Source organism: Oryzias latipes, chromosome 9, assembly GCF_053564925.1.
Source record: "Oryzias latipes strain Hd-rR chromosome 9, Olatipes_Hd-rR_3.1".
NCBI classification, from domain to species: domain Eukaryota; kingdom Metazoa; phylum Chordata; class Actinopteri; order Beloniformes; family Adrianichthyidae; genus Oryzias; species Oryzias latipes.
Genome location: NC_136245.1, coordinates 6,197,505 through 6,221,138, shown reverse-complemented (window position 1 = coordinate 6,221,138; position 23,634 = coordinate 6,197,505). Strand labels below are relative to the sequence as shown.

General features: G+C 38.9%; 2 protein-coding genes across 3 annotated transcripts in view; both read left to right on the top strand.

Annotated features, from left to right (window-relative positions):
* The first annotated feature begins 1,698 nt into the window (after nucleotides 1-1,698).
* On the top strand, nucleotides 1,699-7,814 carry LOC111947928 (serine/threonine-protein kinase pim-2-like). 2 transcript variants are annotated; one of them, XM_023958743.2, is made up of 11 exons: nucleotides 1,699-2,327; nucleotides 3,526-3,759; nucleotides 3,906-4,000; nucleotides 4,189-4,236; nucleotides 4,344-4,562; nucleotides 4,805-4,985; nucleotides 5,058-5,228; nucleotides 5,321-5,661; nucleotides 5,762-5,890; nucleotides 6,635-6,829; nucleotides 6,905-7,814. In XM_023958743.2, the coding sequence occupies exons 1-8, from the start codon at nucleotides 2,267-2,269 to the stop codon at nucleotides 5,410-5,412; spliced, it is 1,101 nt and encodes a 366-aa protein (XP_023814511.1). In that variant the 5' UTR covers nucleotides 1,699-2,266; the 3' UTR covers nucleotides 5,413-5,661; nucleotides 5,762-5,890; nucleotides 6,635-6,829; nucleotides 6,905-7,814. The 2 variants fall into 2 exon arrangements, with proteins under 2 accessions (XP_023814511.1, XP_023814510.1); XM_023958742.2 differs by lacking the exon at nucleotides 1,699-2,327 and adding an exon at nucleotides 2,869-3,055.
* Nucleotides 7,815-15,623: 7,809 nt separating this feature from the next.
* Nucleotides 15,624-23,634, top strand: part of crb2b (crumbs cell polarity complex component 2b) — a 40,322-nt gene continuing 32,311 nt past the window's right edge. The window contains exon 1 of the mRNA XM_023958745.2: nucleotides 15,624-15,858. Coding sequence (XP_023814513.1) covers nucleotides 15,789-15,858 — 70 coding nt within the window. The 5' untranslated portion in view covers nucleotides 15,624-15,788. The remainder of the gene's footprint in view (nucleotides 15,859-23,634) is intronic.

Sequence of the window (23,634 nt, the reverse complement as noted above, 5' to 3'; positions counted from 1 at the left end):
AATTGGAAAACATCTTTCCCCGAGGCTCTGGAGGACCCTCCTGATACGCTTCACCCAGGATTGCGGTCTGTCGGGCACTCTGGTCCCCAAGCTGTCTGTGATGGGAGCCCTGCACTGGCCCCTGGATCGGCGCCCCGTCCAGTTCTCATTTGTGAGATTTTATTATCTGGCATCCCAATTTAAGAGATGCCATCCACTATTCTACACCAATTTGGAATTATCCCGATTTTTTAAGCAATAAAAAAGCCAATCAATCTACACACCTGGGCTACTAAGGGTATTACACATCTCAAACATATTTTAATTCCAGTGGTCTAATACCATTTTCCTAATTTATCCAGGAATACGACATCAGGAACAGTCAATTTTTAGAATATCCCCAACTTAAATCTTCAATCGAAGCAAAAGTTTTTGCAACTGCAATGATTCTAGATGTTCCAACTGCTGTAACAGATTTAATAAAAATAACCTCAAGAAAGAATCTTCTCTCTAAAATATAAAAAACAATCATATTCTCAGATGAGTCTTTATCACTTCCCAAAACAAAGTGGGAAAATGATCTTTCTGTTGGAGATAACACTGAGTTCTGGGCACAAATATGTAAAAACATCTATATTGTGACAAAAAACCACTAATTTACAACTATTACAATACGAAATCCTCCATAGAATTCAGTACACAAGAGAGAAAATGTCAAGAATGGGATTTGGATCAGAGATCTGCCCATATTGCACTCAAAATACCCCGGACACATATATTCACGCAACTTGGGACTGAAATTACCCAAACTTTATCTACCGTCTTAGCCTGCCTCGTCCCTTTATCACCTTTACTGTGTCTGTTAGGAGAAATCAAAGAACACCATAAACCTTTCTATATGGAAAACTATAGAACAAATTTCTTTAGCCATTTCATTACCTTCTTCCACTGACACGACCGAACCACTATCTGTTTGTTCAGTTCTCATTAAGTTCCTAAACGAACATTAAGTTTTATCTGAGAAGCAAATACGTGACTGTCTTGGCCGCTGTGGTGTTGGGGGGGGTTAACCTTGCCTCTGCCTCTTTTTCTCTCTAAAATACCCTGTTTATCTCATTTGCAGGCGTCTGATGGTTACGGATAATTACTCTCAATATTTTTTTTTTTCTTTTTTGTTCTTTTGTTATAATGACAAGATGATTATTTATAGTGTGGCTGTCATGATGGTTGCAACTATTGACTTTTAATATCAAGAATATAATGAATATATATTCTTATTCAGTACGTTTACAGCCTTTCCTATCTATATGAATCTCTAATAATGTATCCCTAAATATGTACAGTTGGCAGAATGCATGATGGTTAGTTTAAGCTTGTGGATGGAATTCTCTCTCGTTGTCCTTTCATCACTAATCACACACTCACACACACACTTTTCCATTTTTTATAACCTCCTGTTTTTCATGTGTTAGTATCGGTAGGCATCTTTGTTTGTCAGATCTGTTTCTGCGTCTCTGAGCAGAATTTGGCCCCCACCACATCCATGTAAAGTCAACAAAATTTGCACACACCAGGTGAACATTTAGCATTTTAATCAATGTGTTTCTGAGTCATTTGATGATGCTGATTGCAATGCTAGCACTTTTAGCCACATGCAGCTTAGTTTGCCGTACAGAAAGAGAAAGGGGAGTTAGTCGTGCGCAGTGGCTGCTCAGAAAGTGGAGTCGGGTCAAAGGTGGGTTGTGAGGGCAGCGGTGGTGCCTACACCAAAGCGGCAAGGGCAGCGGTGGTGCGTAGAAGCAGGCGGCAAGGGTGGATGGCACATAAGGGTGGGCGGCGAGGGCGGGTAGCGCCTGCAGGCCATACAACGCCTCTAACGGCTTTAATTTCATATTGTGACGCATAGACAAAAAGGAATTCTTTTTATTGATCAAAGTTTACATTTACTGTTTTGGGTATTTTTTTTAAATCTTTTTTTGTTTTTGTTATCTTTGCCTTTAAAATGACAAAAAGTTTAGAGAAAGTTCACTGATCATCAATATGACGAATTTGACACATTTTGATAATTAAATGTTTTAATCCAGAACATTCTAAGAGATATGTTGATTTGAATGTCAACACAGAGAGGAGACATGTAGTGATGTCACATAGGTTGCTTGGCAGCAAAAACAGTTCATATAAAAAAACTGCAGTTGGAGATTCAGAATCACTTGCAACTTTGTGCGATTGAGTCAAGTTGTACAATTTGAAACTTGTAAAACAGGTTTTTATCATCGAACTACTGAAGATGATGGAGAAAGAAACGAATAAGAAGCATGATCCTGAGGCGGATATGAAACATCATCCGGGTTAGCGACAGTTTTGTAGAATGTTTTGTTTTAATCTGCGGCGGCACTCTGAGAATGGAACAATTTTTATTTGTTTTCAGAGATGACATCTTTTATCTGCAATTGTTCTGTTATATTATTGATTCCAAAGATGTTTGACAGAGTTATTACAAATACATGTAACAGTTATTATTTTTTCTATACCAAGTTTTAATTTTCTTAAATTTGATCTATTCAAAATATTCCTATATTTTATTAAAAAAAAGGTTACATTTTTTTTTCTTTGTAAGATATTCCTTGAGAAAATGTGATTTCCGTTGTATTTAAATGTACTTTACTAACGTGAACAAAGTTCTGCAGAAACATGAGAGTTTGATGGGTGTAGGTTAGGGCTTGATGGAGTGGAGCTTTGTTAACAGATTATTAATGTATAGAAGAGGAGGCTTTTTCCTTTTCACAGCTTAAAGTTTAAAGAAAGTTCATTGAGCATTGATATGAAGAATTGACATGTGAAAACCAGCAGTTTTTATGCGTCAGTTAGTGATGTCACATAGGTTGCTTAGCAATGAAAAACAACACATTAAAACTTGAATTGAAGATTCAGAATCACTTGCAACTTTGTGCTTATTGAGTCAGGTTGTACGATTTCAAAGTTGTAAAAAAAGCTTTTATCATCGAACTACTGAAGATGATGGAGAAAGAAACGAAAATGAAGCATGATCCTGAGGCGGATATGAAACATCATCCGGGTTAGCGACAGTTTTGTGGAATGTTCTGCTGCAATATGTGGCGGCACTTTAAGAACGGAATCATTTTTATTTGTTTTCAGAGATGATTTCTTTAATCTGCAATTTTTTTGTTATATTTATGATTCCAACGATGTTTGACAGAGTTATTACAAAAACATTTACCAGTTATTATTTTTTCTATACCAAGTTTTAATTTTCTTAAAGTTGATTTATTAAAAATATTCCTATATCTTATTAAAAAAAGGATGAAATCATTTTCTTTCTAAGATATTCCTTGAGAAAATGTGATTAAAAATCACTTGCAACTTTGTGTGATTGAGTCAAGTTGTACGATTTAAAATTACGTTTTATCATCGAACTACTGAATATGACGAAGATTCATGATTTAAAATGTTAGAAATATATTATAAATTTTAAACGATCTTTCCTTTAACAGTGATTTTCGTTTGACTGGTTTTTGTTTCTTGAAGATGAGGAAAAAACAAGCAGCAGCCGGTCTAAAAGAGTCCCGGTGAAAAGAAAGGCCTGCTCTGATGATGACGGAGAAACAAAAAAGAGGAAAGTTGACCCATCTGAGCCTGCAGAGCCCATGAAGCCCACCGGAGTAAAGAATAAGAAAGAGTTTCTGGAGAAACTGAAGAAGATCGTGGAAAAGAGCACCTTTTTCAGTCGAACCAACACCTCCTCTGTCAATACCAGCGAAGGTAGATTCTTTAAAGAAACATCAGCTACTTCCAATCTGATACAGTTTTTTTTTTTTAATCAAATGGCAGTTTATTTGTAAAATCTGATTTTAGTTTTTAGGGAAAAGTTCCTTCCATCACAGCTGAACTTCTCTTTTTGTTTTCAGATGACTTTGAAGCTAAATACGAGCAGATGGAGCAGTTGGGTGAAGGAGGCTTTGGATGTGTTTTTGGCGGCTTCCGCAGATCAGACAACCTGCAGGTCAGTGTTTGTCATGCAGCTGCAGTGAACGAGCTTCAGGCTTTCATTGGAAAACACATTGAAAACATGGATGGTTTTGCTTCATCTGGTCCATGTTAGTTGAAGGTTTAATCTGAAATGTCTGAGTTTGTCGTCTGTCGGATGTTTCACCTTCAGATTTTCTGACCACATGTGTTTGTGTCTTGCAGGTGGCCATCAAACGCATTGAAAAAGGCTTCGATCTAAATACAGAGGTGGTGAGTGGGAGTCATGCAGCGCTGCAGAAGTCATGATGAAGATCTCTGCTCTGAATGTGTTCCTTTGCAGTTCTCCTCTTCATCCTCTCTTTGTGGTGATTCCTCAGGATGAACACGGACAGTTCATTTGCGCGGAGGTGGCCGTCATGCAGAAGCTCAAAGACCCACAGCTACAGTCTCCAGATAAAGCCTCCCCCGTGGTTCTGCTGGACTGGTACGATCTGAAGGAGGAGATCATCCTTGTAATGGAGAGACCGATCCCAGCCACAGACATGGAGGATTACCTGAAGAGCAGAGGAGGCAAAATAGAGGAAGATGAAGTTAAGGTAGGCTTGTGTTCACATTCTCTATTTGTTCCAGATGTTCTCTTTCTACTCCTGAAGAAACTTCCTGAAGTTCTGATCTTTGACTGAAATCTGGTTGAACATGTTAGTTCAGTGTTTGACGCAAACAGACAGAGAAGTTTGCAAAGATTAGAACTAAGAGAAAAACAGACCCTGTCCTCCTGAGAAGCAGCTCTAGAAGTTGTCACTCCTTTTCCTCATTGGGTTTTTGTGATGTCTTCCAGATCATCATGAAACAGCTGATCCAGACAGCTGTGGATCTTGAAGAGAGGCACATCTTCCATCGGGACATCAAAATTCAAAATGTCCTGATTGAGACGAGCTCCAGTGTCCCGCGTGCTCGCCTCATCGACTTTGGACTGAGCTGTTTCACTAAGGAGACATCCGTGTTCACAGACTTTGCAGGTAACAGATCAGCATCTGCCATAAAGGAAACCACTGAGGAGCATCACCTGACCTGAAGCTGCTGTTTTTCAGGCACATTGAGTATTGCTGCCCCAGAGTCTATGTTTGGCTCTGGCTACAGAGCAGAACCAACCACAGTGTGGCAGCTTGGAGTGGTTGGGAATGAGGCTTTACATGGAGTGGGCTTCAACACCAGAAAGTTTGCAATGAATAAGCTGAAGATAAGGGAAGACCTGTCCCCGGGTAAGAAAACTCTGTCCAGAAGTTCTTTCAACACTTGGCTTACCGTAGCTCTCACCTTCACCATTATTATTATTCATCCTTCTTTTTTTCAGACTGCAAAAGTTTTTTGAAGAAGTGTCTGAGGTTTTCCCCTGCATTCCGGCCCAAGCTGAAGGAGCTGCTGCAGCATCCATGGCTGATATAATCTGACACACACACACACACACACACACACACACACACACACACGCACGCAACCACACGCACACACACACACAGACATCCACAACATTACAGTAACATCTTAACAGAGCTGGACGATGTGAACAAGATATCAACTCTCTGTGTTTTTGTCATTTATTACAGCAGCTCTGCCAGCAAACCTAAAGAAACATCTTCATCAGGAAAACAGACAAGAGAACTTCAAAAGAAGGCGGGGTCACATTTAGATGAGGTAAGGAAACCTCAACACTACAAACCATCACTTCCTTAACTCTCTGCTGTCTTTGATAATAATATTCTGGATCAATGAACTGTGTTGTTGTCATCTGTAGATTCCACTGGTGCTGCCACAAAACCACAAAGAGAAGAAAACGAATAGGTTAAAAACAAAAGCAAACCACAAAACACATCTTCAGCAAACCAAAGAGCGTCATAAGAGGGCGGGGTCACATTTAGATGAGGTAAGAAATCTACGACACAACAAAACACAAAATGGTCCAAAGACCAAAACGGTTGGAGCATTTGGACAAAATTCCCTCTTTGTTTATTAGTAAAATCTGATTTTATTTTTTAGATCAAATAACAGAATATTTCTGTGTTTCTATGTCCAGATGAGTCTGAGATACTTAAATGTAGTTACTTAAGTTACTTCTCTACTTTAAGTTTTTATAATCATTTATTTTATTTGTGTTTGTTTTTGTGTATTTAATTATTTAATTATTTTATTACATGTGTGGGGATTGGTGTTTTGTGTTCATGTTTGTGTTCATGTACAGCACCTTGAGCTGTTCTTTTTACATGGAAGGTGCTATAGAAATGAAATTAATTTGAATTTATGCAAAGACACAGAGACAAATCACTCCTTCTTACATTTTACTCCAAAAACTTGATCCTGTAGCCTGATCTCTACCAGCATGAATACAGGCAGTTTGTGCTGCATCGATGGCCTCCTCAGTGGATGTACATTTATTTCATCCATTACATCTTTCAGTCCATCATGCAGATGAAGTCTTACTCCAACAAAGCGAAATGAACGCACAACTCATGGATGTCAGCATCTTGTGTGACTTGCAAAGCCTAAAGTAGCCACTAACTTACAAAAACCTGATGAAGGAAAAACATTAGCAGACTTTATCATAAGGATAATAAACCAGAAGGAGGTGTCCAGTGCAAATTGACTGCAATCTGACTCTTTATCTCCACAGGAAAGCACATCAGTGAAACCAGGCGACTGGGTGTTCATCAAAGTCCTAAAGAGGAAGAACTGGACCAGCCCATGGTGGGAGGGACCATACCAAGTCCTTCTAACCACACCCACAGCTAAAGACGGACATGTCGCCATGGTGACCCCTAAAGGAATCAGCCTCAAGACAAAGAAGAGTTTATGTCATCAATACAGAGTAAGCAAAAGAACTCCCATCCCAGATTTCAAGAACTTCTTGCAGTCGTTGAACAAAATGTTTTCTGTCTTCCAGGTCCCCAGAGGCTGGAGGGATTCCTTCTGCAGCTCTTTCAACCCCTCAGCCATCGGTGAAAGGGCCATCTCTCGTTGAATTGCCTTTCCCGAGGGTTCTTCCTAAATTGGCCTCACAGGGAGTTTTACCTCGTCTTCATTGAGAGCTTGGGTTGGGGGGCGGAGCATGCACCAACCACAGCGGGGTTCTAATTACAATTGGGCAGCAGAAGTAAAGAGTACCCATCACATGTATTAATAGATCAATTTAGACTCCTTAAATTAGAAAATAAACTTTTATTATAATTTGTATATTTTACTACATATTTTACTTAATTAACAGATTATAAACAGTGGCTAATTCTAGTATTATAATGCTAATTTCTGCACATACATTGTTAATTTGTGGGCAAAAATTGCTCATTTGTTATCACAACACAAAATGCTAATTAACAGGCACAAAATCCTACCTTTGTGCAGAAGATACTAATTTGTGTACACAAAATTTTAATTTGTCCGAAAAAAATACCAAATTGTGTTTACAAAATGCTCATTTATGGAGAGAAAATCCAATTTATGAGCATAAAATACTAATTTGGGTGCACAAAATCTTATTTATGTGCCCACTAAATACTAATTTGTGTAACAGAATTCTAATTTGTCCAAACAAAATACTAAATTGTGTTTACAAAATGCTAATTTATGGGGACAAAATCTAATTTATGAGCATAAAATACTAATTTATGTATTAAAAACACTAACTTGATGCAACAAACTATTAATTTAAGGAAACCTAAAGTGTCTCTGATTAAAACTAAATGACGAGAACCAAACCAAATTGCCGTGAAATTGTACATTTTTTCTTCTGTTTTTTAACCATAAAATCATCAGGAATTTCTGTAGTCAATAAAAATGGGACTTTTTACTTCTTACATGTGAGTCTGTGTCTTTTTGTCAGATGTAATGTTGTCATCTTGATCAAGAATAGAACATTTCTGCTCAGTAACAAATGATGGAACTGGCTGTGTATCTGTGATAGAAAAACATGAGTTTCAGCATTTTGAAAAGATGTCAAAGGTTTTGGTTCCATCAGCACAGATGTTTGGATTGTAGCTTTTATAGCTCCAAGAAGCTGCATTTGTTACATTTAAAGCTAATTTTAGATAGAAAGACAGATATTGTTGTTGTTTTTATTTGTTAATAAATGGACAAATCCATTCTAGATTAAGAGGGAGCTGATGTTAAATATGATCAATGTGTCCTAGATCAGGTAAATGAACATTTCTATGCTGCTGCTTTTCATGGAGCTGCAGTCAAACATACACTAGTTTACAACCATCACACCTCTGGAACAAGTGGGACTGACTGCACTTTAGTTGAATACAGATAAAGTTGAGTATTTTTGGTTTGAATCTTCAACAAATGTTACAAAATGCTGTAAACTCAACACTTGAAATAATCCCAAACAAATAAAGTGAAACAGAAAAAAAAGGAGAGAACAACAAGACCTCTGACAAAGAAAAGTGGAACCCTAACTCCTAAAAGTTGTCTATCTATTCTTCTACTCATCTGAGGCGTGGAACCAGCGGTCTAAGTGGACTATCGAATCAAAGAAATGATAAATATAAATTAGACATGATACATACAACATTTGTTATTATTATTATTATTATTATTATTATTATTATTATTATTATTATTATTATTATATAAAAAACATACATGATCAAATAAATATCTTTGTCAGAAAAGCTGAAAGAAAGAGAGAATTTATAAGATAGTAAAAAAAAAGGAAAATAATAAAGGTGGCTCTTATAATGAAAAAAAAAGTAACATTTACAGGCAATAAAATGAGATAAAGAAAATAGTTCACTCTGAAAGGAAGTAAGAAATCTACAGACTGAAAATTACAAAAAAAAAAAAAAGAGGAAAGAAAACCCTGTCAGGTCCTTAGCTCACTGCAGCACAGACTTGACAGCTGATGGCGCCCAATAAAACCCCAGCAGGGTGGATCAGAGATGGACTGCAGGCAATGGTGAGGACTCCAACATCAGCTGATCCAGAGAGGAACTGGAACCTGGAGAGGAACAACAATCAAAGAGCCATGAGGGCATTCATCGAGTCAAGAAACATCAATAAAACAAAGTGTTTTAAGGCTTTTTCATTAACCTAAAACAGGATAGATGATAACGTGACAACAGCTCATCGTGTAAACAATGCACCCCCAGATCATTTCAGACGCAGAAATGGTGGAAAATAGTCAGAAAGAAAGCAGCAGATATGCCTCTTATTAGGTGTAAAAAAGTCCATGTTCAATAAAAAAGAGATCATAGTAAGAGAATGATGAAACAAATCAAACAAAAAAAAAACAGTCGAGCCGGTGGTAGGGGGTGTCCCCGCCTTCTTCTTCCTGTCACCAAGAATGTCAGTAGGATCAGAAAACCTAGCTTTCTTTCTTTTTCAGACTTTTTTTTTTTGCAGGAGTTGTTCAGTTGTAGCTTTACCTACACGTCCCTAAATGTAACATATTTGTTCTATTCTATTGTAGTTTGTGTTTACTTTTTTTACTTGCCACGCCTCCACTGTCTATGAATGATCCCATAATACAGCACTTCAACTGCCTAGAGAAATGTAGCTCTGGTTACAAATCAACTACAGATCCCATAATGCAGCACTTCAGCTGCCTAGAGAAATGTAGCTCTGGTAACAAAAAATCAACTACAGATCCCATAATGCAGCACTTCAGCTGCCTAGAGAAATGTAGCTCTGGTAACAAAAAATCAACTACAGATCCCATAATGCAGCACTTCAGCTGCCTAGAGAAATGTAGCTCTGGTAACAAATTAACTACAGATCCCATAATGCAGCACTTCAGCTGCCTAGAGAAATGTAGCTCTGGTAACAAATTAACTACAGATCCCATAATGCAGCACTTCAGCTGCCTAGAGAAATGTAGCTCTGGTAACAAATTAACTACAGATCCCATAATGCAGCGCTTCAGTTGCCAGGCAAAATGTAGCGCTGACAAAATATCAACTACAGATCCCATTGTGAAGCGCTTTAGCTGCCCTGGTGAATACTTTTGGTAGAGAAAAAGTTAATTCATGAAAACAGAGCCTTTAACCCCTAAGAACCCATAGTGACATCACTGTAACAGAAAACATTTAGAAATGGATTCTGTAGGCAACATGGTTTGTGGAAAAAAACAAAAGTTGAACAACAAAATACCGCTTTGGGGTTGTTTTTGTCTTGAAATAACATTTTACAACACTTAAAAGCACAAAGAGTTGATATTTGATGATATAAATTTTACATAGTCAAAAAAACAAAAAACATTTGACTAAAAATTTGAAGATGGGGTTGCACAGTGGTGCAGCCAGAAGTCACAGCAAGAAGTCTCTGGTTCAAATTCTGGCTGGGGGACCTGAACCAGAACATCAATGGGGGACTTTTCTGTGTGGAGTTTGCATGTTCTCCCCGTGCATGCGTGGGTTTTCTCCAGGGACTCCAGCTTCCTCCCACTGTCCAAAAACATGCTTCATGGGTTCATTGGTTAATATAAACTCTCCCTAGGTGTGAATGTGAGTGTGCATGGTTGTGTGATTGTGGCCCTGAGACAGACTGACGTCCTGTCCAGGATGTCCCCTTCCTTCGCCCACAAGTGGCTGGGATAGGCTCCAGCAGCCCGTGACCCCAAAGGGAACAAATGGATTATAAGATGAATGAATTTGATGATGGGTGTATAAAATCAAATAACACAATAGTTTTAGATTTGCCGGCTTATTATTGAAAAGACGTACAAAACAAAGTAATGGACGTCCACTTTAAACCAAATGACATTAAATCTTAATTTATTTCTTTTATGTTCTATAGTGGCCTAATTCTAATTGGTTTAGGTTCAAGTTTAGTTCCTGAAGTAACTTAGTTTTATCAGAAATGTAAGTTTAGTTCTCTGTTATCACATTCTATTCATTTAACCTTAAGTTAAGTTTCTCTGATCTTTAAACCCTTTCTTAGTCATTTTTTTCCCAACAAACAATTCAGTTTCACCAAGAAAAGAAAAATGCAATTAAAGGTCAAACTCAAATGATTCAGCAATAATACTGAATAAACCCGTCAATTACAAAGTTCAATCTTTTATTTTGACTTATAGTTCAGACTGGGAAAAAATAGAAATGGTAATGGCCACAAGGAAGCTCCGTAGTCAAACGGGTCCTCATAAGGCTTCTGCGTCGGGACGAGAACAGCACGAGTGTAACGGAGTAGCCAGCGTTTCCACTCAGCAGGGCAAAACATTCACATAAAAAACACCCACAGGTTGACCCCGCCCTCTCCATCCCACCAGCACACCACTGATTGGTCCAGGACAGCAACTGAAAGACAGAGTGGGACGCAGCCTGCAGCTCTGTCTTAATACTTCATGCCTTCATCTAACCTACCTCACCCCTGCTGTCGCCCACAGCATGCCCGTAAAAAAATGTGTATGAACATTTTTACTCTACTGGCACTCTGAGTGATCCACTGCGTGCCTCGTGCAGATTTGCCCATTTTTCACCTGCTGACAGCCTGTATCCATCCGAAAGAGTAGTTAAGACTACAGCTTCACCTGCTTTCTGTGTCTGTGGAAAGTAATTAAGATGACGGGAATGTACGGGTTCTGTGCTTTAGTTTGGTTTTTATATTGTTTTTAGTCATGTTCTGACTCGCCCCTTGTCAGTCACACCAGTTTCAGGTTCATAATGATCCACAGCTGTCTTCCTTTTAGTTTGTTGACCTCTATAGGTGTCTGGTTGTCAGTTCATCCCTGTCAGATCATCTGTTCTGTTCTGCCTTGTCACCCCTTTTTTTGTTGTTGCTGCTCCTGTGGTTTTTGTCATATTCTGGCCAATTTGTGAAATGTTTAGGTCTGTCACCAAGCCTGATTTCCTGCAATATAGGGGCCTAAACCACCAGTTTCTGACAAGGTTCATATTTATTTGTATGTGATTTCACCTAAACAGAGAGCTGTAAAGCAGTCTGTCTTTTACCATCATAGTGAGACTGAAGTAGAGCTGTCATTGGTGTGTGAAGGAAGTCTCCCATCGCTGTGAGAGTCTTGGTATTAGCACACAGTGCTGAGGGGATTTTCTCCTGTTAAAAGCAGAATGACCTTTGACCAGAGCAGGAGTCTCTATGGCCCAACGGACAGAGATGGATTCTGATGTCAGGACTGTTTGTTTTCAAACACTTGATGGTTTGTTTGTGACCTGAATATATCAGGATTTGTCTTTTTATCTGCTGTTAAAGCACAAAACAACAGCTATCAGTGTCTCACCCCAGATAGATGTTTCCCACTGCTCATAATGATGGCAGCCCAGAAATCATTAGACAGGACATGCTTTACATTGTCAGGGTAACATACTTCTATGCATAGTGAATCCGTGAAAACTGGGTCCAGATATGAGTTACACCAAGATAGGAACCAGATAAACATTAGTCACTGATGTAGTGAGTCATCCTCTAAAACAAAGACGTTATCCAAACACAAACACATGGAAACAGTAAACCAGAAATCACATTCAACACAGGATGATTGATAAAAGCTGTTTTATTCAAAATGTGGTTTGTTCTTTAGTAACTGTTATTTTTAAAAATAATGGTTCCTGTTTTATGTTTTCAGAGTTTTATAAAGTATAACTGGAATGACTACAGGCAAATATAATGTTTTGGTGTGGTGCTAAACTTTTTAAAAGGCATATTTTATGCTTTTTTTTTAAGCCTTTCAGAGTTAACTATATCTATCTATATTAATATATCACCTTTGACACAGTAAAGAACAATTTTTAAAATGAAATATAAGTTGTTTTCGATCCTTGTGGGTGCCGCCCATTTCATGTCAACCTGGAGCCAGCCTCTGCAGCGTGTCTGCGTTTTGCCCATAAAAATGAACGCGCTTTTGCTGATCACCAGTAGCTCCATGGAGAAAGTGGGTGTGTGTGTTAGCCTGGGGGCGGTGCTGCAGCGTAGACTCTTCCTGGAAGGGGCAGTCCCTCACTTACGTCACAGTGTGAGAAAACACTCATTTTTGTGGATTGGGAGGGGCTGGTGCTCGGAGCGAAGGTTTTTAGAGGAATACTTAGAAAGACGAGAACAGTTAAAAATGGACCTTTGGGGTTGTTTTTAGTGAGTAATGAACATCACAATCCACTTGAAAAAAATCAAAAACATCGATTTTGCATGATATAGGGCCTCTCCCTTAAGTCAGTCCTCTGAGTTAGCTTTGTAACTGCCAAAGCAGGGCCCTCAGAAATAAGTCAAAGATTCTTTAATTTTATTTCCTTTAAATAAATAAATCTGACAATGGGGTAGGAAAAATGGTCTTACCAAGAATTCTTATTTTAAGAAAAAAACTCCAGTGACTTAGACATGTTATCTAAAACTAAGACTTTTTGTTTTTAAAAAACTTCCTTGAAAAGATTATTTTTCTTGCACGACAGAAAATGAAAATAATTTTCTCAAAACAAGGCCCGTTTTATTTCCTTAAGATTCAGTTTTTGGAGTGTATGCAACTCTGTAGATACAAGCTGATTCAAGGGAGAAATGATACCTCAGTTTTTCCATTCTTTCATTTTGAGGCAGTGAGGCAGTGACTTCCTTTATGGATCTTTTATTTTGTAAATGAGAAGAGCCTTGCTACACAATGTCGTTTTAAAAAACAGCAAAAAATAAGTTTAATTCTTTTAAAAAGTAAAAAGTACTTTTATGTTTCACTAAAAGGGAATTATAGGTTGCAGTTATTTATTTTTAAACATTGTTCAGAGTTAGTGAAGGTGGTAAAATGGGGACGGGTTGGATCTCCTGTCAGTGAATCTGAAGATGACTTGTGTTATAAAGAAAATGCTCAAGCTTTTCTGTAGTAGCTTTCATCCTTACATTTTATTTGGAAATATGCTGTAGATTTGGGGTCATTTTAGGTAATGATTAGTTTTCAGGGGTCGATTTTAGGTTGATTCAATTTGGTTAACAACTTGCCTCAGACAGATCGTTAGATCACTGGAATATAAATATAGTAATCGATTCAGTCAATTAATCATTACACCCCTATTTAATGGTTTCTAATGTGTCCGTATGTGTGTGAGTGTGTGGCTCTGCAATAGACTTTGCAAACTGTCCAGTGTGTGTGACCCACCTTTACCCGACAGCTGCAGGGATAGGCTCCAGCAGCCAATTGACCCCAAAAGAGTTTAGTGATTTCTGAAAATTGATTTAAGATCTGTTTTACCCCAATCACAATGCCCAACTTAAAAAAAAACATTAAAGACACATCTATCTATCTATCTATCTATCTATCTATCTATCTATCTATCTATCTATCTATCTATCTATCTATCTATCTATCTATCTATCTATCTATCTATCTATCTATCTATCTATCTATCTATCTATCTATCTATCTATCTATCTATCTATCTATCTATCTATCTATCTATCTATCGTCTCTGTTGTTTCAGGGTCTCACATGGACCCTACAGAGTCCACATGTTGGATGTCCATGAACTGACCACGTCATGGTTTGGCTTTTTGCTGAAGCCCCCCCCCCCCCCCCACGCCCTCCCCCAGCTGAGTGTTTAATTAAAACTTTTGTAGTTGGTGTAGACGCAGCAGGTCGACCACGGGCTTAGGGATGTGAGCGGCGGTTGGGGGGATGGGGCGGCTTGAAGTGGGGTGAGCCAAAGAGGCCTCCACTAACTAGACAGATTCTGGATAAGCTTCTTCCACCCCCACTCCCCCGCTCTCGGAGGAGGGAGTGGACTTTAGGGAGGGGGAGATGATGTGTGACAATCCATTGATCCCAGACATCTCATAATAATCCTGGACTGGAGTCCAAGCTCGACTAAAAGCAACTTCTCTCTGAGTGAAGGTTCTTTTTCTAGCAAAGCAATGCAACTGTTGATCCAAATACAATCATAGGTTGAGGTCTGCATGTAAACTGGTGTAACCCCGTATCTCATGTGGTTTGCCAGATCTAAAAGTGTCGTCATTTATTTGTTAAATCCTGAACTTTCTGAATGTTTTGTGTTTATGTAGTTACAATAGAAAAAACAGTTTAATTGTGTATTATCACACTGTAAATATTGCTAATATATCTGTGCAAAAGCTATACCCAGTCAACATGCTGTCCACAGGAATAGACACCAACAGTCAGGTAACAGAAGTATTGAATACCTTTTCAGTCAATTTTCCTTAAGTTTATCAGACTACACGACTTTTATATTTGTGCTTATATGTTTGATTGATTCCTTCTTTGTGTTGTAAGTTGTCTCAGTAAACGGAGTTTACTGTCTGAAAAAAAATCTGCAGATTTTTGTTAACTTTTCATTTTGATTTATTTCTACTGTTTCGTAACCCTTTGACACCCATTGATGCAAATATGCCCCAAACCACTTTGACTCCTAAATGTATTTATTTTAGCAACTACATGGAAGCAGTTATTTATCATAGCTGGAAATATTTTCAGGCATCAAGGGGTTAAAAGAAGCAAACTGGAGACAAAAATTGCTCCCTGAGCTACAACGTCATGTTTTGATTCCAGATTAGAGTGTAAACATGTTAAAATTCCTTCAATCTGACAGATTAGACTCGTCCCCCTTTTGCTGAACATCCTGGAGCGGATGAATGACTCCGATCCGAGAGTCCGTCCCGTGTCTTCCTCCCCCCCTCTCTCTGCTGGGGTGATTACTCCATCCCTGCAAGGTCCCTCCAGTGCCTCACACACACACTGACCAAGAACAAAACCCTCCAAACTCAGATTCTCAGTGGTCCGGCATGGAGGTGCTGGTGTCTGCGCTCAGCCTTTAAGTTGGAATAAAAGTAACAGGAAGCTGGATGGAGCATCCTCTCACAGTGACATCAGCAGCAGGTTAACCATGGAGTTTGGAAGAGTTTGGGCCAGATATCAGAGAACTTTGCTGATTACTATGATGATGTTCAAATTAGGTAAGTGACCCCTAGCAGTACCCACCAGTGCATTAACTTTATAATCCTTCTCAGAAATCAAGTATTTAGACAGATTTATATAAGTTAAGCAAAAACAAACTTTTCTCGGGTTCCAGGTATTGTCTGTATTGATTAAAAAGGTATAAATAATCAATGACTGATCTTTTGTGCGTTAATTTGTACATTTTTGTGTGAAATGACAAAAATAATTGTCTCAAAAACTTTTATCTTCATTTTTGCTGTTTGCCGCCCTTCGACCAGTTCAAACGTTCCCTCAAATGACAAAACTGAAAAAAGATCTTTCAAAAGAAGTCAAGTGGAAAACTTGGAGAATGTTTTTTTTTGTTGTGATCATAGCGTGAAAGGATGCAGTCACTCTGTGCACCTCATCCTCATCCAGTCCCCGCCTCCCACGGCGTTCGCTGTGTGTAAAGAGGCTGCGGCATGTGGGTCCTGGTATCAGGGGTGTGTCTGGGGGGGGTGTCGAGGTCGGGGGAGCAGCCAGTCAGCCCCCAGCAACCCTTTGAATCCGAGTTGACCCATTTTTTTCCCCGTGGCCTTCATTTGTGTACGGCGTCTCAGCCTTGTTTAAATGATGGCACCGCGGCTGCAGGGATTGGCTGCTGATGGAATTGTTACTGATCTCCACGGTAACAAGCGTCCAACTGCACTGCTGTGCAGAAGTTTTTGTCTTGGGTCTGAATGGAAGGGTGGATGGTTGTTCAGCAGTTTGCGGAGTGGAGTCTTTCTTAAAGTGGAAGGTATTCAGGTATTTGGGCGAGTTGTGATTAAAGAGCAGCTTCCAGAGGTGGACAACCTCTAGCTTCACTCCTGTCCAAAGGCCTCTTAACTTCAGGCTGTGACCTCCATGAGTCACAAAAAAAGAGACATATTCGGAAGGAAAAATTAAGCTTCTCTTTAATTTGGTTAATTTACTCTTAAATGTGGCCACTATGCATGACACCAAGTCATGAGAAATCTGCACTTTAAGTAAAACCTCACAGACCCACTCCGATGAAAACTGTATTTCCAGTGTTTTTAATGTTCTTGTGGCATTTTTTGATGACAGAGGACATATAAAAAAAATTAAGTAGAAAATTGCATTTCTAAAGTTTTTCTTCATTCAAATTGTTGTGAATAAGGAGAAGCCATAAAAATGCGGTGGGAAAAAGCCTGTAGCGGTGAGGTGACATACAGTGTAGGTGCTACAGTGGGCAAGCCACAAACTCCCTGCTCTGCTCCATTCAGATCCACTTGCAAACAACAAAATCCATGTACATCTTTTTCCTCGTCTGAGTTGGAATCTGGCTCAGAACTGAACGGCTGGATAGCCCAGATGTTGCTCACCATTTACTGTTGCACCAGTAAAGTTAGGTTGTGGGTGTGAAGGGCTGCAAGCTAGCGGCAAAATGTGTAAGTAAAGGAATGATGGGAAGAGGAGACAGGCTTACTCCGCATGATCCATCCTGCCCACAAATGAGAGGCACATTTCTAATGAACTCCTACTGCTCTGCAGAAACTATGTTCTATGAAAACAACACAGGTTTTTAGATTTTTAGCAGGGTTGAATTCTATGCTGCTGAAAAGAAATTAAAATTAAATTTAGAAAAATTTGAAAAATTCGAAAATACATCAAAAGACTCCTTAGTAGTACTCAGAAAGAGCAGTTTCTCTAAACTGTAAGTATTAAATATCATTTTTCTACATGAGATTGAAAAACAGACCATGTCTTGCCACCAGACCAGACAGGAATGTGTTCGATAGCTTGGATAGGAAGAAAAAAAGATGAATGTCTGTCTGTGCGTAACAGTGAGTAAGCCTGGGAGGATTTGAGCTTTTTTTTTTTTTTGTGTCGAGGAAAGCACCCACCTGCCCAAGAGCCTCTGGAGCACAAAGCTGAACTCTGGAGGAGCTGCCCAGCTCTTGTGGTGATTGAATCAAATTCCTCTGAGCTCAGTTTGTCTGTTAGCCAGGGGCTTCCCCTCCTCTGGGATCTGCACACAAGAAAAACAGAAACTCAGGAAAGTTAAAAAAAATGTTTCTTTTTGTCTAAAGTATATCTAAAGTTTTCCTGATATGTTGCTTTTTTGGATTTACTGAGTAAAATCTAACTATTTACAAACTAATAAGAACTGTTTCCACAGTAGTCAAGAAAACCTTTTCATCAAGTTTCAAATTTAAGCACTCACTTGGGTTTCTGATGTTTTTAACATTTTCTTGTAGCATTTTTCTGATGATGGAGGACTTAGATGAAGAAAAAGAAGCCTTAAGTTTTTAATCCTAAGTATTTTTTATATAAATTGTTGTGATAGGAACAAACGAACAAATGCTGTCTGAAAAAGATTGTGATTTGTGATGTAGAAAATATGCTGGGCGGGGCACAAGCTCCCTGCTCCGCTCCATTCTGATGCATCACTTGCGGACAATTAGATCCATGAACGTCTCTGTTTTCCTCCTCTGAGCTGGAATCGGGATTCAAACTGTATGTGTGGATAGCTCCAATATTACTCACCATTTGCAGTGATTCTATATAGGTTGTGGTTTTGAGTGGCTGTAAGCTAGTGGGAGAGAGAGTAAACAGAGGGCTCTCAGTTATGGGTGATGGAGGGGAGACTGGGCTTCCTCTGCACCAACAGTCCCACCCACAACTCAAAGGTGAATCCCGCTCTGCAAAACCTATGTCAAAGAAAACAACACCAGTTTTTAAATTGGGGCTAAAAATCATAATTAAAGACCAGTGTGAACACTTTTACAACAGATCGAAAGATGATTGGAGTGGAACTTTTGGTCATTACTTTTCTCTAAGTTTGGAATAAATAAATATTCTAAAATTACTGAAGTTATTTTTTTGAAAGATATTTTTTTTCGCTTTAGCAGATCTTGTTTTTCTAATTCAAAGCTGGTATTCCAGGACTTTTTTATTTGTCTCTAGAAGGTCTTTTTTCCACTGCGGTGACTCAAAAACACAAGAAGAGCTTTAGCATGTTCCTAAATATCATTAGGCTTCCATATTTAGCATGTAAGATGAATTACTGCAGATCTGTCGACAACATCTTAAAATTGTTTTGCGTCTGTTGATCTAGTTAAAGCCAAATAATTGACATTGGTCTGTAGTTCCTTCCCACATCATGTCCTCGTCTGCAACGGCACAGCTACTGTACAAACACACAACTATGGCAAACTGTTTAGTTGAAAGTGAAAAAAAAAATCACTTTTCACTTTTCAGCATTAACCTAAAGGCCGTGTCACACAGCCTCTACGTGCACTTGGAGCATTTTCCACATATCAAATTTATGTATTTCGTGATATATGTGTGATAAACGTAATTCATAATTGTTTCTTGTGTCATTTGCGTAATTTTTCGATGTGCGCAGATGTCCGTTGAGGGTTTTGGTCATTGGGTCTTGACATTAACTTGGTTTGGAGCTGTTCAAACGTTGGTCAGTTGAGAATTACCCAGTTTATGTGTATTTTATGTAGTTAGTTCGCAATAATTGTATAAACTTACACAATTCTGCGTGATTTTTGTGAGATGCATAAACAAATTTGTGGCTTTCCACGTCTAAAAGGTCGTATCACGCATGTACAACCAGTGTATAAATTTTATGTTGCGTATACGGTGCACATATCACATTCGAATTACGTAATTGACGCACAAATCTCTAATGAATTGCAAAAAAACAGCACAATAATTTAACAATTCATGTTTTATGTTGTGATCTTTACGTGGTTTATTCGTACTTCTTCCGCGGTTTTTACATGGTTTATTACTGATACATATGTAAAAATTTCACATAAAGACCACAACTTTTCTCTCTTTTTCCATGTATATTCACAAATGACCCATTTTCCTCTGTGCAATATGCGCTAAATATACGTAAAGGCTGTGTGACACGGACCTAATCATGGAGTCAGAAGTATAGTTGCTCAGTCATGGCACAGCAAACAGGTCCTGGATCACATCTCACCTTTGTGGAGTGTGCAGGTTGTGCCTGTGTGGGCTGATACTGTCTGAAAAGAGACCTTGTCATGCAGAAATGAAGCAAAAGGAGTGTAAAGTGATTCAAATAAGAATAATACATTTTGTTTTTTAGTAAAATTGACACAAAACTAATTTGAGACCAGACAGGCGGAATAAATGTCAACATGTTGACCTACAAACCAACAGGAAACAACCACAAACACTGCATTAATGAATTATAACCCAATCAAATATAAATTATTTATATACGGAAAACTCACCAAAAATTCATTTTTTCTAAAATACACTATTTTTAAAGTTTGTTTATTTTTTCAGTAAAAACATGACAAATTAGTAACCATGTTATTAATAAACCCTGATCATTACCAGTAGTAGCTGTTATTGTTATTGTGCATCAGAAACAAACTCCTGAAATGTATATTGTAGCTCGGGTAGCCTAAAATGTGTATTAATTTATTGCACATTTAATATCTTCTATAAATTTGGACCTATTTATGTCCAGTCCGAAGTGTGGAGGCTCCTCTCCTTCTTGATCCTAAACAGGATTAATCCGATCCAGAGGAGGAACAGATGGATGCATGGCTGTATGATAGCACAGTGTTTCCTCGGAGTAAACACTTGAAATCCACTTTAACTTCAACACTGAGGTGCCAGATTGGCACAGGGACAGGTCGCAGGGGCAGGTTGCTGCAGCACCAGCAAAATATGCAGAAAATGGAGCTTAAGAATGCAGCTCCTCACGGGGAAAAGATGTGATTCTTTTTTTGTGTGCATTTTTTGTGTTTTTAGTCTGAGAGAAACGTTCAGAGAGCTTTACAATAGTTGTTGTTTTGCTGTCATCTGCGTTGCGCTGATATAAACCAATCTGTTGCATCATTATTTCTTACGTGACCAAAATTCCAAAAGCTTTTTTTAAGAATCAAAATGTAAATTTATCTGAAGGCGTGGAGCTAAATTAGTGTGTGATGGGTGTGCGTTAAAGTCTGCAGGGACGTGCTGAGACCTCTGGAGAGCGTCAGCAGTTTGACCTCCTTCTTCAGACCTGCTAACAGCTCGCTGCTCTGCTCAGTGTTACTGCTGGTACCAGTCAGTGCCACGGATCAGTGACGGGGTGGGCGGCTGGGGGAGACGCTCTTATCAACTCCCTGGAATGTGTGAGGAGTTGATTGGGTTTGGATGAAGGGGTGAAGAGTGAGGAAACCCTGCTGCCTTTAAACGCCCTGCTTAGAATAGAGAGAAGGGGGGGGGGGGGGGTTGTTTTTGTTTGGCAGAAGAGTACATTTATGACAAAAAACGTCAGATAAACCTCCTAGATTTAAATTCATACACCTTTAAAGGCCTTGTTTAAAACATAATGTGTCACAGTAACCAAACGGGTTCACAGTGCAGGCCTGGGGGGCCATCTTCAAGTGACTGCCCTCCTTAAATCCAGTCTTCAACTTGATTGTCAAAATCAATTCATTATAAGAAGCAATGTGTCAGGAAACAAAATTCTCTACTTCCTAAAAGCAAAATTTTGAAATCAGCATAAGAATATAATTACAATTGTGACTTTCCAGGAAGTTAAATGGGTTTTATGTAAAGGTTTTTTTGTATCACATGACTATTGATGTGACTCTTTAATGATGGTTCTTAAATATGAAAATAATGTTTTTGCTCTTGTCGCCGTTTGTGATCTTGTGGTATTTTTCTGATGATAGACACAAATTAGGCTTCAAATTCCATTCTGATGCATCCACCTGCAGACAAATAGATCCAAGTAAGTCTTTGTTTCCCTTGTCTGAGCTGGAATCTGGATCTAAGCTATACGGTTGGAGAGCTTCCATAATGCTCATCATTTTTGTTTGTTCATTTTGTTTTTTTCATTTGCAGGTGTGAGGGACTGTAAGCTAGTGGGAGACAGTGTAAACAGATAAATGATGAGAAGCGGGGGCAGGCCAAATGTCTTGACCAAAACCCAGAGGTAATTTTCTAATGAGCTACGGCTCTGCAGAAACTAAGTCCTAGAAAACAAAACAGTTTTTATTTTATTTTGTTTAAATAGGTCATAGTCATAATTAAAAGACCCCTGGGAACACTTTTCATAGATCAAAAGATGATCGGAATAGGACTTTAATACTTATAAGCTTGAGGAGCTGAACGGCACTAAAATGTCATATTTAAAAGAATATAATCATTGTTTAAATGTTTGGACTACGTTTGGGGCAGCATACATGATAACAAAACCCTACACTCTTTCTGTTCAACATTATTTTTAATGTAAATAAAAAAAACTTGAATTGAAGGTGCCACACAGGCAGAAGTGCCTTGCTTTGAGGAACGGAGAATCCTGACAGGTGTAATGAGAGGATGGGAGGAGAAGTGAGGAGGAAGGTTAAGTGTTGGGAAGACGTGATAGCTGGGAGCTGTGAAATGCCCTGGAGGCATTGAAATAAGGAGAATGGGAATTGTGAGTGTTCTGTTGCAGGAACACTGGTGTTAGCACGTGAGCTTTGAACTGAGCCTCCATAAACGGAGACTCCATAAACTGAGGCTCTACATGGAGCATTTCTGTTTCCTGAAGGGAAACAATCAAACACCTTGGCGGCAGAGGAAAGTCTTCAGATTATGTTGACTCCAGAGCTCTAGGACAGTTTTAAAGTGGAAACCAACATAAAGCTTAAACCTAAATTCACACGGGGCATGTGTGTTCAAGAATGTGCTATATGCAGTCTCATGAACATACATTCAATCTACGGTGTGCATATCGGACCAGCACCACACAAGCAAGAAGCACCAAGGGAGGGGCTTCTTTTCCTTTTCTACTGTTTACTAACACATGTCCACCACCTGGATTGGAAGAGGTTTGGTGCGAAATGTCAAAGCGGTGCAAATCTTGTAAATGATTCTCCAGAACTTTTCTTACACAGCTCCATTCCAATAAATGAAAGTCATAGAATTCAGAACGGGCACAAACTGCAATTATTAATTTCCCTTTCATGATCATGTTTACAATGATTGACCCTACCGTATTTTAAAAGGACACTACACACACTTCTCTACAAAATCCAACTCTCTGATTGCTCAACTTGTTTAACTTTCAGTATGCATTTAGTGAATGCCCGATTTGTACATATGACCCAACAACTAAGGGTGTAGGAAAAAATCAATTATTCATTTGGCGATAGTATCATTATAAACCCTTGTGCTATACTAGGCACTTTAACATTGGGATTTGGGTCATCTAGACCCACTGGACAGTGCGCTGAACCTTTTTCTTAAATGATTTGTGATATTCACTGGTGTCCATGGATTACATGAAATCTTTCCACCTTTATCCACCTTTGTCATGGTAGGAATAACACATCAATGCAGGGGGGGGGGGGGGGGGGGTCATCTAAAATAGCACAAGGGTTAAAATGCTGTCAGGACGATATTTAATTATTTATGGGCGTCCTTCGGTGGCTTACTCCTGTTTTCCACTTAAACCCCAGACGGCTAGTTGGCAACATTGCCCACTGAGCCTCTTTGAGCAGCTCTACACCACACAAAACGACTACAATATCTCAACAAGAAGCAGCTTGTTTTGTTGTTATGAGACTTGCACTTCTTATTTTTAACTTAGGATGGGTGCCAAACCAAAACTCTGTGCAATGTTACTGTCAGTATTCAATTCAAGGATTCAAGGATATCATATAAAAACGTGTATTGTGGTGCTTTTTAGCTCAGAGTGAACCACTGCAGCTGTGCAGCAACTAATGCACGGAGCATCTGCCGAAATGCTATCGGCAAGTGGGCCAAAGTTCTGTGGACCT

What these genes read in the sequence shown, in the direction of transcription:
- LOC111947928 (XM_023958743.2), top strand. Translation starts at nt 2,267, where the DNA reads ATGATGGAGAAAGAAACGAATAAGAAGCATGATCCTGAGGCGGATATG. An exon ending in CTCTGTCAATACCAGCGAAG is followed by an intron (nt 3,760 to 3,905) that starts GTAGATTCTTTA and finishes TTTTGTTTTCAG; the next exon opens with ATGACTTTGAAGCTAAATAC. An exon ending in GCAGATCAGACAACCTGCAG is followed by an intron (nt 4,001 to 4,188) that starts GTCAGTGTTTGT and finishes TGTGTCTTGCAG; the next exon opens with GTGGCCATCAAACGCATTGA.